The 20082-nt window shown below is 40.6% G+C and overlaps 1 protein-coding gene across 4 annotated transcripts in view; it reads left to right on the top strand.

Annotated features, from left to right (window-relative positions):
- Positions 1-289: 289 nt before the first annotated feature.
- Positions 290-20082, top strand: part of LOC108431216 (E3 ubiquitin-protein ligase HECW1) — a 104435-nt gene continuing 84642 nt past the window's right edge. Inside the window, exons 1-2 of one of the 4 annotated variants that reach the window (XM_017704233.2) lie at positions 292-484; positions 18293-18350. In XM_017704233.2, the coding sequence (XP_017559722.1) occupies positions 18324-18350 (27 nt within the window). In that variant the 5' untranslated portion in view covers positions 292-484; positions 18293-18323. Of the gene's footprint in view, positions 485-18292; positions 18351-20082 lie in introns of all 4 variants that reach the window. The other 3 variants (XM_017704242.2, XM_037537267.1, XM_037537268.1) reach the window with 3 other exon arrangements.

The following is a 20082-nucleotide window of genomic DNA, read 5'->3' as shown; positions in this document are numbered from 1 at the left end:
AAAAAAACATCATGCTCCTACTATTTATGTCCGCTGGGTCAGTTTTCGTTTGCCCCCTACCAACTACAGTGGAGTTGTAATGAGACTCCTTCGTTCACAAAGTGTGTTCATTGATTTCCCACCCATATTCAGACCAGTCTCGCCCTACTGAGCTAGTATTGGCTGGGAGTTCACATTCACGACCAGTCCACCTATTGACATATTGCTTACAATCTGCTAGCCAATAAAAGCGCAGGAACGCCGGATAGCGGTGTCCAATCCCAGCAGGAGGAGGGCGGGGCCATCCGGAATGCGGGTGGGAAACAAAGCGTCCTTCGGTTGGTCTCTATGGTTGTCGAGCAGATGTTGATGGAGCCGCGGCTAGTTAGCATCGCGGAGTCCACTGGACCGCACGGGTGAAGATGGGAGTGAATAAACCAGAGAGTCACTCTTAGGATGGTTGTCTCCGGGGACTATGATTCACAGGCAGGGTTTGCTCTCTCAGGTAGGTCGCCTGGTAGCTACCTTTGTCCATCTGTTTCCTCCTCTGTGCTCGTGGCTGAGTGACTAAAACTGAGGCAGAGTTAGAAGTGGGATGATGCCGTTAAACGTCGTCAGGACGTGGCTGATGAAACGTCTAGTAAAACGTGTTTAAAGTTTACCTCGTTCTCCACTGAATGGCTCGCCTCATCTCTCCAGGCTCACCTTCCAGGTTCTGCTGTCCATAACGCTGTCCTTCAGTTATTCTCCCTTCAGCACATTGTTCTTATTCATCGCTGATGATCTTTTTTCAGGAATACGATTCGTGGAAAGTAACCTACCTGCCCTTGGATGCTGTGAGTTCCTGGTCTTAGACCCCCCTGTCCAGCACAGTTCGGTGTGTCTGGGCTCTAACACCACGTCTGACCCTCATGAGGAGTTCAGTTGACTGGATATTTAAATCAGCTGCTTCACTGCAGAAGATGATATCTTGGCAGGTGCACTCATCTTAAATCAAATGTTTCTCATTATGAGGCTGTTATATGTGTAGCAAAGGGTTGTTTACCCAATTTGTACACATTTTTACGTGTTTTAAGTCATTTTATCTAGAGAAAACGTCTTACAACAATGTCATAATGTGAAATATTACACATATTGATGTGTTGACCAGATTTAAGCATGCACTTGCTGAGAAATCATTTTTTGATGATGTGGTCAAAAGTACCACATGAGTGTTCCTCCTTCCCTGCTTTAGTAAACTTGGTAATGAAGTGATGAAACTGAACAAGCATCAGACTGTGCTGGACGCTGGCCCTCCAGGACTGAAGTACAACACCCCTGCAGTGTGGGCTGCTGAGTAGGATGTTTTTAACCAGGCAAAATGGCTGTACTTTTAACTCTACCTTAGGTTATAATTAGTTTTACCGTTTTCTGTGCCTGACCTGTTCAGCAAAGCGCTTCGTATGCACTTGAAGGCTCTGCCCTGTTTTCAGCAAGCTAAGCCCTTTGCCACCTCACTGACCTTTACCATATCGACGGACCGCCTGCATTTCACCTCCAAATGCTGGAGTCATGCAGTAAGTTTGTGCTCCTCTGTTGTATCGTGTAGTTGCACTCATGAATAAGCTATGTTATAAAAAATAGAAAAGTTAGCACTTTTGGGCTTAAACCTTTGGCCCACGCTTTACAGTTAGAGATGAGCAAGCGTCATGAGTAATGCGTAGATGAGTGGTTTCACTCATCAGCTAATTAACAAGTAAGACACTGTAAAACATGAGAGGTCAGCTCAACTCAAAATGGTATGATAACTGAATACATGGCGTTTCTTGAGTTGAAGTTGTCTTAATGCGTTTAGTTCTGCATCTCAGTTATGTAAATAAAATGAACTTGTTTGTTCATACTCAACTTCCTCACCAGCCAAGACTCTCTCCATCACACCATCCTGCGAGCCATTGAGTACACACTCATGGATGGCTATGGCATCGCTGGGGCTCAAACTCACAACCTCCTGTTGGGTAGACGGCTCAGTCAACTGCACCACTCAGGAACACCTGAAGCAACTCAGATTTTGTGTCTACAAATGTTTAATACACTGGAGGAAATATTTGTTGTTTTGACTTTGAAGCGTGGCATCATCTCATTTGGTGCAGCTGTGTAATAATTCACCCCAACATCAGGAGGTTGTGAGTTTGCATCCCAGCAGTACCACAGCTGTCCATTATCCGGAAATCCAAGAGGAGAATATGCCAGACTGTGTGATAGAAGGAGCGCCAGCTAGTGGAGAAACTATTAAAAAAAACATATTCAGTTTAGTTTATCTAACCAAGATGCAGATCTAGAAACACAAGCTTGGAGAATTTTTGACTCAACTAAGAAGTTTGAGTTGTGTGAACTCTGGTGTCCTCAAGTTGACTCAACTCAAGAAAAGCCATGTAATCAGTTACTTAATCATTTTAAGTTAAGCTGACCTCTCATGTTTTACAGTGCAGGGAACCATAGCTCTACAGAAACAAGCTGAAGAACCTATAAGAGTCTGGGCTCTGGAACAGAACCCCTTGAATGAGGGGCTCAAATTTTTATTACACACTTCTGTAACTACAGAATAGCTCAGCCAGTTTGCATTGAAGTGCCTATAGAGATTGAATAAGGCTTAATGTGTAATAAGCCTAGGATTTTAAGGGGTTAATTATGTTTTAAGAAGATGGGTATGTTTTGAAAATCAGACGCCGACAATGCAGACTGAAATTATGTCGAAATCATCTATAGAGATTTGGCTATTTGGGTTGTTGGAACTCCATCATCTTAAATTTTATCTGGTCTCATGATGTGTAGTAACGTTTGTGTGTGGTTTAAGTGACGGCGCCTTCAGCAAAAGAAACATAATGCTTAAGATCTTAGACGTTGTGTTCCTTAAAATATTACAATGAGGCATCACAAATGTCAGTACAATTTTGCTTGATGGGAGTAGGATTGACATGAGTGTTCATATTGACAATGATTACACATTACATTGTCACAACACTTCTTTTTGGCTGCGGTTTAAGAACAGCGACAATATCCATCCTTCACATTCATGCTGTGGTCTCAGCAGACCCCCAGTGAGAATTTGCTGTCCTGAGTCATTGCAGAAATAAAGTCATAACTGAGAAGAATATTTACAGCATGTATTTTTGCTTGGATTATCTGAATAGTTTGGGCTTGTTTACACAGTAAGTGCTTAACAGTAGGTTTGTGTAATGCATAAAAGAGAAGCTCCAGCTAGTGGTGAAGGGGCCTTTGGCTTTTGGTGAATGAGGTTAGAGGGTCAGTTGTCTGGGTCATCTCTTTACATGCTGCTTTAAGCAGGTCTACTGCTGCTTGGATGATGAGACAAGAAGGATGGAGAGAGATTACACTGATTACATTATTTACACTGGGTACTTTTCCAGTGTTTTTTAGGAATGCCAAGATATGCAAATGTAAGTCCAAAGTGTTTTTCTTTTCAGATTGCAGGGTGCCTGGTAGGGATGTGCATTTTGGTAGTTGAATATCTGTGAGAGTTACTAAATGTATTTTTGGTTAAGCACAAGACAGAGAAATAAAGGCTTTAACTGATATTAATGTTTTGTCATTCACACATTAGATAAACCTGTACAGCTAACCTGTAGGCTAAAAACAGTGGCACAAAGACAAAAATGACAAAAAGAGGTGAATATATGCAAATGTCCAATGTGTTTGTGTGTCAGATAATACTTGAGTACCAGAGGCTGCCCCATTCAGGGCCTGTTTATATCAAGATGTGTTTGGTCAACAGATCACGATTTCATTTCATGGCCTGAAAAGCTGAAGGTGGGTGAGAGGTGGTCAGAGACGGATCTTGTTCATCTTGTTTATCACGAGTGTAAATGGAATGCTTTTTCTGTATCCTTATAAGGTTATGTCAACCAAAATGCATTGGCCGAGTGCTGACTAGTAGCTGAGAGGATAAGCAAGCGAACGAAAGATGGAAGATATGTGAGGCTTAAAATTTCCCCAAACCTGTAGCCTTGTTGTATTCTGGGCCAGTGCAAGCGCCCAACCCAAATTTGTCAACTCATGGAAAAAAATAAACAAAAGTAAAATGAGATCAGAGAATGTCATGATGTGCTTTTTACATGGGAAAACTACAACCCTGTTTCCAAAAAAGTTGTGGTGCTCTGCAAAAACGTAAATAAAAACAGACTGCAATGATGTGTAAAACATTTAAAACCTCTATTTAAATAAAAAAAAAAAAAAATTTAATTAAAAGACAACATATCAAATGTTGCAACTGAGAAACTTTTATTATTTTCTGAAAAATAAATGCCTGTTTTGAATTTGATGCCAGCAGCACATTTTTAAAGAGTTGTAGCAGGGTAGGGCTGGGCAATTAATCGAAAAATAATTGAAGCCGACATTCAGAACCTCTAACTGATGTAATCTTGCCCATGTCGGTTATTTTAATTATTTTTTTAATTCTGTTAATCCTTGCCCCACTCTGTGTGTTCATGTACTGCCCCCTTAAAAACGTAATACCCCGCCCACTCTGTGACCTGGAAGCTAAGGTTATGTTCACACAGCAGGTAAAAGTGGCCCCAATCTGATTTTCTCACCAAGTCTGAGTTTTGTTCACATTGTCTTTTAAATGTGATCTGTATGTGACATCAGTCTGAGCAGATCAGCTCCTAAACTGACCCGCATACACAAAAGAACAATGTCATGTTGCTTCACATAGTTCATTCAGAAGGAAACAGTCATGACTGTGAACGAATGCCAGTCGTTTCCAGAGCTTTCAGTTTCATCTTCACCAGCATCACAGGATCGTGAACTTTCACTGATTGACAGCTGGGCTCATCACCCAGAATGTGTTCGAGTTCGCCTTAAAAAGGCTGCAGTCACATCTTCGGTTCGAGTCCTCAAAATCTTTAAACTTCGCTATCAGACTTTTAACTGCTCTTTGATGCTGCAGCCTCGCTGTCTTTCGAAATCACTTTGAACGCGGAGGTGTTTGGGTGAGTCTCTTCTAATTTTTGTACAGAATGTTACCCCAGATGTTTATTAGGTCTCTGCAGCGCAAAATTACGATGAACGTCGCGTCGGATTGACGTAATGGTCGTGTGAATTCCGATCTGGCTCTTGAGACAGAAATATGCAGAGCATATTTACACTACAAATCTTGCCAGTGAACTATGAGGGCAAAAAAACAAAACAAAAACAAAATAGTTGTTCGTTAATTGTAATCAAAGTAAAATATTCAATTAATCATGATATCAATTTGAGGTCATATCACCCAGCACTAGGACAGGGACATGTTTACCACTGTGCTGCATCATCTCTTTTTTTAACAAACTTCTGTAGCTTTTGGGAACTGAGGAGACCACCTGCTGTAGTTTTGAAAGTAACATGTTTTCCCATTATTTAAATGATATAGGATTTCAGGTGCTCAACAGTTTCGGGTCTCCATTATCAGCAGCCAGGCCAGGACTGTTTTCCTACGGAGCTATGCTGTTGTATGTCATGATTGGCCCCTCCCAGTTATCCATGTGCTTGTGTTTTTGTTTCAGTCTTCCATATGCTTTTGTTTACTTCTCCATGTGCTTTCATTTGTCTTCCCATTGTTTTCAGACTCTGCCCCTGATTGTAACCACCTGTGTTTATGCCCTGTGTCTTCTGAATCCTCGCTATCCCTGTTGTATTTAAGTCCAGTTTTTTCCCTAGTTGTTTATTGGTCTTTGAATTGTATGTATTGTTTGAGCTGTTTGAAGCGGTTGGTGTTTGTTTATTTCGGCCTCCATTGTTTATTTATCCTGTGTTTTTTACATTATGTCTGCCCACTGTTCTCTCTGTGTTGGCTACCTGAACCTGGACTGTTTTGACAATGACCCTGGATTTGCCTTGAATGAGCTAACATTAACACTAGAACTAACCGTTGCAGAGGTGGCGCTGACTTCTGGGTTTTTCTCCTCAGTGGATGTTGTACCAAGATGTTTGTTTGCCAAGATAACATTGAGAAAAGAAATAACTTCAGTTTTTTTTGTTGTAGCTAAAAACATCTAGATTAGTTAGCATAGAGTCAGTTGCACTAGCTAGGCCTTTTCACTTATGTAGTTTATGTGTTTTTGCCTATGTGCTCACTTTGAGGTAGAGCTTGAAATATTTGTCTGAACCTGACAGGACCTGATTGCTCAGTCGAGTTGTTTGGTCAAATTCAGATGTAATTGCATAAATAAGTGTAAGGCTCAGTTTGGGTTTATGTTTCCTATTTGGCTTCTCAAAGCCCATCTGCTACTTTTAACAGATTTCAGCCTGCATTTCTCTCCTCCATCCTCTGCTTTAATGATGTTTTATTCTTCCCTACTGTCATTCTCTTATATCATTATATTTTTAATCTAACATGCTGGAGTCACCAACAGAAATGAAAGGGTTTACTTTCACAGCGTAATGCCGTGGAGCGATGATGAGGCAGATGCATACACTGAGAGAAGTGAGATTTATAATGGGCAAATCCATACTCAGAGTCAAAACAGTGTCAAATAGCCAACACAGAGAGAACGAGGGATAGACATAACCAAAAGAAACACAGACTAAACACAGTAACAGAGACTATGAAACATAACAGAGACCAGAAGAAAAACACCAAGCAGTGCCATGCAAAGACCAAACAAAGACCAGCCACCTACTAAGGAAAAACAGGGCTTAAATACAGCAGGGTTAACAAGACACAGGTGGTAAACACAGGTGAGAACAATGAAGGGTGGAGTCTAAAAACAAGGGGGCAGGACAGGGAAGAATCAAACCAAAGAAAGCATGTGGACAAGACCAGAAGGTAAACACAAGCACATGGAAAACTGGGAGGGGCTAATCGTGACAGTACCCGCTCCCCAAAGCGCATGGCACTGAAACGCGCTGAAAAAAAAACAAAACAAAAAAACAAACAGACACAATGGACCAAAACCAGGGACAGAATGAAACAGGGACAGGAGCCGGGGCGAAAAGAACAGGGACAGGACATGGGACACGAGGAACAGAAGATGGAACATATACAGGATACAGGGCAGGCAATGAAACAAGAGCAGAGACCGAGACAGGAGACAAGGCAGGATGAGGAGCAGACACAGGAGAACATGGAGCAACAGGAACCACGGGCACAGGCACAGAAACCGGAGCAGAGACAATAGGTGAACGTGGAAGAGGAGCCAAGAAACAGACACAGAAACAGGAACAAAAAACAGGAGAGGAAACAGAAGAGACAGCACAAGACTCAGGAACAGATGAAACACAAACAGACTGAGGACGAAGCAATGGACAGGAGGGAGGACTAGGAGGCACAACAGAAAAAGATGCAGAATGAGGGATGACATAAGGCACAACAGGACCACGAAAACAAGAACGCAACACAGACCAGGCAAAAGACAAGGGAACAGGAACAAGAACAGACAGAGACACAGGAACCGACACACAAACAGACACTGGGTCAGAAACAGACGCAGAGACAGGAACAGGAGCCACAACGGAAATGGGCATGGGCACAGACACAATAACGGAACAAAACCAAACCAGGAACAGAGGGCAAAAACAAAGGAACAGAACAAACAGAGGACACAGTAGCAGACACAGGCGGAACAGGAGGCCCACGGGGAGCAGTAGACACAGACGAGGGCGGGACGGGCGGGAACAAAGGGGCTGCGATGTCTTTGGAGGCAGGTGGGCCTGCAGTGGCATCCTCGGAGGCAGGCAGGCCTGCAGCGATGTCCTCCGAGCCAGGCAGGCCTGCAGTGGTGTCCTCGGCGGCAGGCTGGCCTACGGTGGCGTCCTTGGCAACAGGCTGTGGGTCTGGCAGCGCAGCGACAGGCAGCAGGTCAGAAGGCACAGCAGTGCTGCGACAGGCTGCGGGTCCGGAGGTGCGGCGAATGGCGGCGGGTCCAAAGGCACGGGTGTGCCGCAGGGTGTGGTCACAGGAATATGCATGCTATGGGGTGAGGCCACAATGCCAGGAACTGGAACAGGCTGGGCAGCGTCCTAGGCTCTCGTCGTCATAATACAAGATGGGATTGTCCTTCACTTTTTTATGGGAACGACGAGATGCCTGTGTACCCTCAGGACCAGGGGATTTGCTGTCTCCAGTTTGGAGGCGTCGAGACATGTCTAACTCGGACTGAATGAAACAGCTGGAGTTTCGTTCCAACGGAGCAACCACATGCCGGAGTCTCACTTTCTCGCTGCGTCCTTGATCGGCTGGTCTTTGTTTGGTCTTTGTATTGTATTGTTTAGCGTCATTCTTCCGGCCTCAATTGCGTGTTTTTCCTGTGTTCATTTTTGCCATTTTTGCCATCCTTCGTTCTCTCCGTGTTGGCTTGTTGACCCTGGACTGTCTAGACCCTGATATTGGATTTGCCCTTAATAAATCTTAAGCCAGCTATGAATCATTTTAAGTCAAATTGTAGTTAGTAGAAATTCTTAGTACTGAGGCAGATTGTGTTGGACTTTTTTTCAGTTAAAAAACTGTTATACAGGCCAACATATTGCCAGAGCTGTTGTAATTCATGTTGGCTTCTTTTGGCTAGTGGTGACAGTGGGCCAGCAGAGCCATATGTTTGCCAGAAATGGCCCACATCTGCATGTTATTGGGGTGTTATTGTCACTGCATGGTAACTGGTGCTATCCTATCAGGTTTTTTGTTTGGCCCACTAGGTAATCATGAGCTGGTTGAGGATTATTTTGGACTGGATTTATTTTGGACATCTGTTAGTTTTAGACTGTTGTTTGAACTGGGTCAGCTTTGGACAGAATTTTGTTGTGCTTGGGTCGGGTTCACAATGCTGTGTTGGGTCGAGTCAAGCTCAGACAAAAAATTCTCTGGTTGCATTCAGGTTCAGACCAAAGGGTTCTCTCTGTTAAGGCACACGTTTAGTAGTTACAGTACCATATATAGATATACTGTACCATACTTTTTTATACTTTCCTAATGCAATGATTTCCGTATTTAAATATTGGCACCTGAAATGATGAATCAACTCCTCGAGTGCCTATGTGTGCCTTAGTGCCCAGGACATAAAGACAATCTGGAATTATGCACTCTAGAATTATACACTCAATTTCAAACAAGAATTAACCATCTAACTTAAAATTCAGTTATAGAACTGAGAAGTGTTGCAGATTCAGAGAGCAAGCACTACATGGCTGAAAGCTGGATTATGCAGCTGCCTTTTTCTACTAACCATGTTTATCGTGTGCAGAAAAAATAGGTTAGCAAGAACTCCTGTGAAGCTTTGTGTGTCTGAAGTAATGAAGCTCATTTGTCTTTTTAGAAAGCTCCAAACATAAGGGGAAAACGGGAGATTGCCAGAGGCGCGAGTTGATAACCTCATAAGAACTCTTTATGAGAGGAGTTGACCTATATACGCGGCTGCCCGCGTTTGTGCACACGAACACTGTCACGCTTCGCTACATTCCTCTTCTCTGGATGCCATCCAAACATGCTGGTTCACATCATTTCTCCCAGTTTACGTGCCCTGGCCTTTTCTGTTTGTTCTCATATGCTGTAGAATTATTTAATGCTTCATTATTCACTCGTGTGCACTATGGCAGACTAATAAGCCGGTTATTTAATTTCTAAACTATATTATGGAAGACAAAGCTGTTTGGACGCATATGGAAGCTAAGTGGCTGCATTTGCAATAATGACTCTTGCGCCTGGGAAACAGAAGGGAGCAGTATACAAGATCTTTTGTTCTATCATATCTTTCCAGTTTTACATTAATTCCATTCATAGCTAGTGGTTAATAGTTAAGCTAGGCACTAGATAATGTTAGATTTTGTCATTAATACTTCAAAAATCAGATGTCAAAGTGAGTGTTCTTAGTTTTTTGGTGTGTGAATCTGCGTCAGACCCACTATACCTCAAGGTACAGCAGCATAACAACAGAGCTTTTCTATCCCCTGCTAAAAAGCCTTGTTAAAAATTCATAGGAAATGTCTGTAACGCAGAATGCAAGATTTTAGCCCAGACAATGCCAGATCTAGTACAGTACCAACAGCCAGCGTGAACAGTGTTGGAAAGAGTTTACTACATGACAGCCCTCCCTGCGGGTGGAAATATGTTGATGTGGAAGAATCAGACTTGTTCATTTGGAAGAGCCATGGTGTGACTGATTGAGCGTTATAATTTGGTCAGATTTATAGCTGGAAGGGCTTGTCAAGGAGGTGTGCATCTACTGGATGAAACGTGCCATCCTATACTTTTGCATGATGCCGTTGCTGATGTTTTGTTGATACACCAGGTAAGGATAAAGTTTTCATATTTGTTCATTTTTTGGGAGGTTTTACAAACGACATTCAACAAACAATCTCATAAATCCACCCTTATTGAAAGGATCATTTTTAGAGATGCACAGTGACATCACATTTTGGTGATGCTCGGCCTTCTTCTTCTTCTTCTTCTTCTTCTTCTTCTTCTTCTTCTTCTTCTTCTTCTTTCGGCTGCTCCCTTTAGGGGTCGCCACAGCTTGGCCATCATGCTAAAATTATATACATATATATGTGTGTGTGTGTGTGTGTGTGTGTGTGTGTGTGTAGTCAATAATACAAATCCAGGATAATTTAGTTCCAGTTCGTAGGTTTTATAAATATTTATATATCAGCATCACTATTGTCAGATATGTGGGATATATTGTCTTTGTCCCAAATTTCGTTGTTTGTGCATCCCTGGTCATTTTGATGCTCTTGGCTCCAAATTTTTAAGAAATGTAATTGCTCTACAAAGCGACCATCAATTTATGTCAAATATCCTCCCTAACTGTACTGCACAAACTACTTAAGAAAAATGAATAAGAATGAAGCTAGAAAGGGTTATGAAATCCTCATGAAATCCCAGTGGTGGTTGCTAAAATGTTGTTAGGTCATTGCTATGGTATTCCTATAGTGATTGCTAAGGTGTTGCTGTGTTATTTCAAGTGGTGCTAAGATGTTGCTAGGCCGTTGCTAAGGAATCCCAGGTGGTACATAAAGTGTTGCTAGGCTGTTGTTATGATATCCCAGGTTGTTGCTGAGGTATTGCTAGACCATTCCTGTTGTATCCCAGGTGGTTGCTAAGGTGTTGCTAAACTGTTGCTGTAGTACCCCAGGTGGTTAATAACTCTCTCTCTCTCTCTCTCTCTCTCTCTTTCTCTCACTCTCTCTCTTTCTATCTCTCTCTCTCTCTCTCTCTCTCTCTCACACTCTCTCTCTCTCTCTCTCACACTCTCTCTCTCTCTCTGTCTATCTCTCTCTCTCTCTCTCTCTCTCTCTCTCTCTCTCTCTCTCTCTTTAACAGATAAACAGTTCCTTTTGACCCACTTTATTCATAGTTCAGACCACCAAAAAATGCAAAACTGATCTTAATAACTTTGCAAAGTTCAACCCAACCTCTTCACATGTGCCAAGTTAGCCAGTTCACTACCTACAACTTTGGCTTCATTCGGCTCTAACTGTTAACGGCTCTACACTTCCTGTAACCATTGGTTCAAATTAAAGACCTCTGCAGGATTTTGTAATTGCAGCTTCATGACATTTCATAAAATTCTAAAGCAGCTGCAGCCCGTCAACGCAAAATTATTGGCACCGCCACTTTAGAATTTTATGAAACGTCATGAAGTTGCAAAATATATAGTGGAAACTCTGGTGCTAGTGTCTGTGTAATGTGTATAAGCGATAGTGTGAAAAATTGGCATTGTCAAGCTAAGATGACCACTTGAAATAAACACTACGTGTTTCTTGTCATCAAGACAGATGCTATTAACCCAGAGAACTGGATTTCACAAAGCAGTAAAAGCCTGATCATTTTCATGACCATGCATCTTCCAATTAAGGTCTCTCTGCAAGACGTCTTTTGCAAAAACAGAGCCGAAAAAGGAACAAAGCTAGCACTTGAGGAGAAAGCGCAGTACTTTAAGGTTGTCTGAAGAGAGTGAAGCTAATGAACCGTCATCGGCCTTGTGAATACAGCACCTTAAGCTGTGCATGCACCAAATTGAAACCCTGCCCTTGATTGTGATTATGTGGGTTAATTATGGCAGTAGCAGGCACAATGAAAAGATCACTATGGCTTTTCTTTCCCTGGGTGATTGCTTGCTGAGAAAGCTTCAAAGCCAGAAGGAGTGGTGATGGGGCTGCTTATCTGCTGTTGCTAATGAAGTCCATGGAGCCCTAACCTGGCTTGGGTGGCAGTAGTGTGATGATCTCCTGTGGGGGTGAGGAAGGAGAATGTCTTGTTGTGGCTGTACATGCCCTTTACGCTGACACTGTCATATGAAAACCCTGTATTTTTTTAGATTTGATTTGTTTTTGCTCCATTTAAAGTGCCAGCTGCTCTTTATATTGTGTGAACAATTTATGATGAATAGGCCAAGAGAAATGACTTGAAATAAAATCAAATAAAAGATGCAAGGTTTTCTCACAACAAAGATGATATGCAGCCCAATTTACCGGAATGAGGTTGCTTTTTCTTGATCTGAGATGTTATGTGTTTCAGTCAGAAAGAGTGAAATTAGCTGTGTGTTTGTGTTAGCACAGTTACAGAATACCCTGTGTTGCATAAACACATCTGAAGGGAGTCACTGGCATTGGATTTGAGCCTACAATGTCAGTGGGTTATCAGGCAGGCAGGCAGGCAGGCAGGCAGGCATTCCCGAGTGTGGTGCACCCATGCGTGTAGTGTCTTACTCTGTTGCTGGAAATTCAGCTGTGTGCTCAGTTGTAGCACCGGCACTATGCCACAGGACACTTTTAGCATGTTCATTTCCACAGAGAATCATTATGTATGTCACAGCACAATGAAACCATTTCACTTGGATGCATGTTTCAAAGCCCTGTTCTAGATGAATGAGAAATAAAAAGCATTATTGGGAGATACCAGTAAAAAGCTATTATCCAACATAATTTGACGTCTATTATCCACTGTTATTTTGTAGTGTGTGGGTCACTGTGCAGCTACATTAAAACTGTGCAATTAAAATCAATATTCTCAAAAGGATTGAAAAGCATTATGTAAAGTTATTGTTTTATAGTACTTTTGAATTTGTCCATTTGTCTATCACAGTCAAATAGTTTTTTGTTGATTGTATGCAGCAATTAAAGCACAAACATAATGTGGCCAAATTGACTGACTAGCTGTCTTGTTATCTAGCTTTGAATTCTTAGTAGATCCTAACCGATGATAGATACAACTCAAGCTCAAATAAACCGATTTCCCCTCTAAATGCGTTGTAACACCAGAATTTAGAACGTTGTCCTGTTTTTGTAAGACCCAGGCTACTTTTGATGGGTTTCACACTATTTTCTAAAGGTTCACCTGGTGTCTCTTTGGAATAGCCAAGATGCAGCACATTATACACATGATTGTCTAAACATTATGCTACCATTTTTAACTTTTAGCCTATCAATGCATAAAATTCAAATCTGCACCTCGCATGTCCTCTTTATGTGTTATTCTACCCCAGCTCTGTATTAAAATGGAGATTCTTAAGTTGATCACAATCTTAATTAAGCAATAATAGTAGATCTTATTTTATCTGTCTTCTATATGTCTTTATGATGGATTGGGTTGTCACTATGAATTTAACTAACCCAGTTGATAATGTCTGGCCAAAAATGTTTCTAAAAAATATGTGCAATATATGTGCCAAACTCAAAAGCACTGCTTTGCTAATATTTTATTCCTCTGTTGTTATTTGCAGCAGCTTATGGCGCAAAAATGATTTGAGCATCTATCAAGCGTCTGTCAAATGTTAAAACATGCAGGTTATGTGGACAGCACTGATAGGCACTAGAAGAGGAGTAAATCAAGCTCTGAAGTTCCTCTAAATTCTCCTATTTGGTTTTTGACCACGACATAAAATGTTCCCACCAGCAGTGAATTTGTTTAGCGTGCACCCGTGTACAGGTGGAGCTTTCACAGTGGTCAAAATCAACTGAGAAAAGAGAAAATAGAAGATACAATTGGTCCCCACCAAGCAAGGTACAAGTGAAATGATCCTCATTTATGTGTATTTTCTTTATATTCATTTATATTCATCTATCATCAGAAAGTATAGGTCATTATGCCCTCATTTACTTTGACAGGAAAGGGCAGTTTAAATGACAGGCTAAATATCCAACCACAGGCCCTTGTTTAGTGTGATGTGTACAGACAGGCAGTTCTCAAACTGGGTCTACAACCAAAACCAACCTGCACACAGCGAATTGGCCTGTGCATCAGCAAACACATGAGGACATCTCATTTAAAAGCCTCAAAGTTCTCATTTAAATACAACCCCAATTTCAGTGAAGTTGGGACGTTGTGTAAAACATAAATAAAAAAGAATACGATGATTTGCAAATCCTTTTCAACCTATATTCAATTGAACACACTACAAAGACAAGATATTTAATGTTCAAATGGATAAACTTTATTGTTTTTTGCAAATATTCACTAATTTTTAATTTAATGCCTGCGACACATTCCAAAGAAGTTGGGACAGGTGCATGTTTACCGCTGTTACATCACCTTGGGAATTGGGATTGTACCTCAGAGAACACTCTTCAGCAACTTTTTAAGATGTTACGAAATACACAAACAGTTTTTCAATTAATTGAACAGATCTTTCTGTGAAAGCTGAAGGCAGTAACATGACAGAGTAGGCAACTACTAACAAACGATATCAGATGCTCTGTTTACATGTTGGCACAGTGTGGCTGAGAGATGTTGCAATGGAAGCATATGATTGTGAAAGCAAACGACCGTGGAAAATAATTGCGATGAGCTCATGTAAGTGTGAACAGGCAATTTTGTTATAATAGTGACAGGCCTACAACAAATAACATTTGACAGATCAACTCCTTAAACCCTATGGTCATTATTTAGTTATTCATTTTAAGGTAAGAGTCACTTTTCAGCCAGTAGTCAATAGTAAAGCACATAGAAATATGGTAATCTGTAAAAACTACAGAGTTTAATTTCTGCTATTTTTCCCCCCTTATTTTTTGTTATATTAATAAGGTATTGTACTTCTCCAAACAAATATTCAGTTATTAAATTATTATTCAACCAGTTACTCTCTTATTCTCCAGGGTATATTTGTTTTTTCCATCTGAATTTACACGACCAAATCGTAAGGCAAATTATTCATTAACTGCGGGAAATAAAGGTCAATTTTATTACTTTTTTAAAAAATAATGAACAGAAAATGTGTTTTATGATCACACATAAATTGCTATATGCTTACAATTAACTGTTGAAAGCCAAAATTCTTAGGCTACGTTTACACAACAGGTAAAAGTGGCCCGAATCAGATTTTCTCACCAAATCCGATTTTTTTTATTTGGCTGTTCACATTATCTTTTCAATGTGATCTGTATGCAACATCAGTCTGAACAGATCAGCTCCTAAACCGACCCGCATGCGCAAAAGAACAACACTTCACGTGGCTCATCCAGAGGTAAACAGTCATGACGGCCAGTGAATGCCAGTAAATCCCTGAGCTTCGGTTTCATCTTCGCCAGCATGAATTCCGATCTGGCTGTTCAGCCTGAGTCGCACTGGTGTAGATTGGATACAAATCGGATTTCAGTACCACATATGAAAGCGTCTCAAATCGGAATCAAAAATATCAGAATATCAGATGCATTTTTTGCTGTTCACACTGCCAAACAAATGACACATCTTTGTCACATATGAGGAAAAAGTTTGGATTTGGGCCACTTTTACCTGCTGTGTGAACGTAGCCGCTCTTAGTAATTTTTTCTAAAAATCATTTTTAGGGTGTATCACTGAAGAGACGCCATCTGTTTATAGCCCAGATTTGTGGAAAAATGGGTCGTCTTTCAGTAGATAAAAAAATTGTGAATTCAGCTTTTTCTATTATAAAGGGTTTAAATTACATTACCCATCTAAGATAAGATAAGATAATCCTTTATTAGTCCAGCAGGGAAATTCACAGTATTACAGCTGCAGAGTAATAGAAGTACGGCACTCAGTAACAGAAACAGTATAAACATTATAAACATTATAAATAATAAACATTAAAGTTAAATCTCTACACTATTTACAACAAAATAAGAATAATAATAATAAAAGTCATTTTGCGGATCTGAGTCTATTTGACTGGAAAAGAGTCTTTTTGACTGGAAAGAAAACAGTTACAGCTCTAGTATGACACCCACCTTTTGAATGTAGCTAATGAAACATGAAAGTTAAGAAGAATATGACAAAGTGTGTTTTGGAACCACCGGTGGTCTCCAGGAGTTCATCATCATCATCGTTAACCACTAATCCAGATAGGGTCACAGTAGCAGTTGAGAGAGCCGAGAATCCCAGACGACCCTGTCACCCGCAACTTCCTCCAGCTCATTCCTGGGGACCCCGAGCCGCTCCCAGGCCAACTTGGAGATGTAATCCCTCCAGCGGGTCCTAGGACGACCGTGAGGTCGTGCCTGGTACACCCCCACCCGGAGGCGTCCAGGGGGCATCCGGATCAGATGCCCGAACCACCTCAGCTGGCTCCTCTCAATGTGGAGGAGCAGCGGCTCTACTCTGAGCCCCTCTCAGATGGCCGAGCTCCTCACCCTATCAAATAGAGTGTAGCCTGCCACAGCTTCACACTCAGCTACAAACCGCTCTAGCGAGCGCTCCAGGAGTTGAAGAGGCTACAGATTTCATGCTGTATTATCATGAAAGGAAGGGAGTTCACAGCATTGCCTTCATTGTCACAAGTTTCATGGCCTCTTGTCTGCATTATTTGGTGCTCTTGGGTGATATTGAAGGATCGTATGGTTCGCTGGTATCATCTTGTCCAGCTCACGTCACTCTTCTTAGCACTAAACTCCCACTAACAAGGCTGACTCCTTGTTCCGGGAAATTCAGTGCTAAGAAGAGTGAAGTGTCCTCCGCGATAGAGAGTGGAAATGTGCTCTTTCTTTTTCAGAAACTTGAGTTGTGATTCTCATGTGCCACTTAATCCACCTAAATAATGTAGAGAGGCTCGCCTAAGAGTGGGATAATATTCTTGTTGGCTACTGAGGGTTGTAATGTTATCATAGAGCACATTTTCTTGCTATCAGACATCCTTGAAATCTAATTTATGTGTGTAATTTATGTGGCTGTGGATCTGTTGTGTCAGACTGAAAGCTATGCAAGAAACTTGGTGGAGAATCCATTGATGATGGTGATGGTGTTTTGATCTTTTCTATTTCTATAAAATGTCTTTTCTTATGCTTGACTTCATTAGTTAAGTAAAACTGACTGTTATTGATCAGTATGCCCAAAAAATAGGCTAAATGTCAGTATCAATGTATTTTCTTGTGCAGGCAAAACACATTTATACTTAATTTGCATAGCTTTTGAAATCGTGCCTACTATTGATAAAAAAAACCTTGCCAATTTAATTTAGACTGTAATTTATTTTTTCATTTGCACTGCTGTTCCCTGATTTGCAATTTTAGTAGCTTCTGTTTTATTTCTCTGAAATGTAATCTGAACTTTCCTTCCCAGGCTTTTAACATTTTTTTTCTGTGTCTGTCCATTAGGGTTGGGCAATATGACATTATGCTATTGTTATTATGATAAATTACATCACTGTACACTTAAGTATATCATGGGTATCATCAGCACTTCCACAACACTGAATAACTGCGTGGTAATAAGATTTAGACCAATTATAGACATCAGCAACAATCCATGTATAGAAACTTTTGTGAATTGTGATTGGATGTTAGCCACGTATATTTTTACCCATTATTTCTTGTATTTTGGGATTTTTTTCTTCTGTACCTTATTAAATAGTTAATAATTTTGTGAATATTAAATGAAAAAACTGGACTCTTAGAATCTTGTGATGTCATGTTTTTGCCATTTTGCCCAATGTTCCTTTTTTCAATTCACTGCACAGTTTTGTGATTTATCTTATCACTGCTGTTTCAACTCATTATGTAATCATAAAATCAGGCTCTCTAATCCAGAGCAAACACTGAACTGTGCAGGCTGTGGAACTGAGTGATTACGACTGGGAAACATAGCTCTGCGTTCATGTCTTTTTCACTGTATTTATGAGCATCATGTGTTTGTTTCTTTTGCATTTGACAGGAATTGTGCAGTGTTTTTTTAATGTTTATGTATGATATCATATTCTGTTGTGGACATCTGCACTAAATTCACAGACCCGCGGCCCAGCTCTGTAAACATATATTCACAAGATGCTTAGAAATGGATTATACTCAGCTGGGGAACTGTATTCTGGAAGATATACAAAGGCAGATAGATGTTGAGAAATAACAGAATGTGCGCTTGAGTCGGAATCTGTGCGTAACCTCTTGACCTTCTTCTCAGGATTTGATGTGCTTTGAGTTGCCGAGTCATTATGCTGCTGCACCTGTGTAATGTTAAGGTCAGTGCCCTTCCTTTGTTTCTTCAACACCAGACAGCATGATCATCATCCTCATCTTTGTCATCATCCTCATCCAACTCTCACATCATACCACCCTCTGTCCATCAAGGCTGAAGATGCTGCCATCTCAGATGTGAAAATGTGTGTGTGTGTGTGTGTTTTGTGATCAAATGTTTTCCAGTGTAATACAAAATACAGTAAGCAACAAAAGACATAGCAACAAAATGCAGCACTCAATTCCCCCCAACACCCCCCCAAGGCACCCATAAACCCACTGCTGATCAAAGAAGAAAATAATAATGAAAAAAAAAATAAATGAATAGCCTCTATGACATAAAGTAATGCAAAACATGCTTCACCATAAGTTGCTAACTTTCTTTGCTGCACTTTCCAAAGAGCTCAAGGTCCTCCCACTAGCTCCATGGATCCTTGCAGTTAAAAGTTCCATATTAATAATATCCACAAGGTGAGGATCCATTGCCGCCCGCACAGAGAATGTGGAGGTTGCCAACGCAAGGCTAACTTTTTTTTGCAGCTGTGAGACCTGCCAGCCAGATTCGCTTTTCAGCACAATTTAAATTACATTCAGAGTCGTCACTCAAAAGTAAAGTTTGTACTGTATTTGGAATGGTTTTATTGAGAATGTCTGATAATGTAAAAGAAAGCTTAGTCCAAAACTTATGCACAGTTAAACACTCCCAGTACATATGGAAAAATGCGCCATATGTACCATCAGAACAAAAATTACAAAAAGAGATGCAGTAAGGCACATATGGTCGCGTCTACAGGGGGTTAAATAGGATTTGTGGATAAAATTGTAATGAATAAGCTGATGGTTAGGATTTTTAGAGGCTGATGTGATGTTATTCCATATAATAGGCCAATTGATTTGACCTTGGCCACTTTTTAGCTCTTTTTCCCATATGGTTTGTAGACCTAAAGGTTTATTTACAGCACAAAGCATAATAAGATAAACTTTGGATACCCAACCTTTGGTCCCCATGTTAGCAATGAACGGTTTATGCAATGGGTGTAAGGGTAAAGTGCAGCCCCAAAGAACAACATACGCCTTCATGGCAGCGTAGACGAAGATAGGGAAAAAAAGAGAAACCTGGTATACTATAAAATGCGAGCAAGTCTTGGAATGTCCGAAGTCCTGAATCATTAAAGATGTCATCCAGAACATTTTCTTTTTTGAAAATGTGTGTTAATGTGTTCATTTGTTTTACATTTGAGAGGAAATGCTGTGTGTGTTCTGTGTTTCAGCTTCAGCAGGATCACAATGAATTATAATAGTGCCTGAGTAATCTACAGAGTATTTTGGTGAATTTGAGTTTTAAAAAAAAGGCCAAACCATAAAAATCTACTGAACAATAGCAAATTATGGGATGTCTTTCAAAGGCTCCAAAAACAAATAAATGAACAAACAAAAAAGGGAGACTTAAAAAAATTATATATATAATTTTTTATATATTTTTTATATATATAATTTTTTAATAAAGTGTAATTTTGTCTCACTTTCAGAAGAATCTCTGTCCACGCCAGCAGTGTTTTCAAAATCGTTCCCTCCATTGTGTAGTTTTTTCTAATAAATTGATGGCAACGTATTATAAACACAGAAGGCTTTTACTGGCAGACCCACATAATTCAATATTCCACACAGATATAAAGTGATTTTTGCCATGGCTACATCTCTGAAACATCTACACAGTCCAGATCAGGTAAAAAAGTG

The sequence above is a fragment of the Pygocentrus nattereri genome, chromosome 3, assembly GCF_015220715.1.
Source record: "Pygocentrus nattereri isolate fPygNat1 chromosome 3, fPygNat1.pri, whole genome shotgun sequence".
NCBI classification, from domain to species: domain Eukaryota; kingdom Metazoa; phylum Chordata; class Actinopteri; order Characiformes; family Serrasalmidae; genus Pygocentrus; species Pygocentrus nattereri.
Note: the sequence above shows the minus strand (reverse complement) of the source record. Positions and strands in the feature narration are given on the sequence as shown.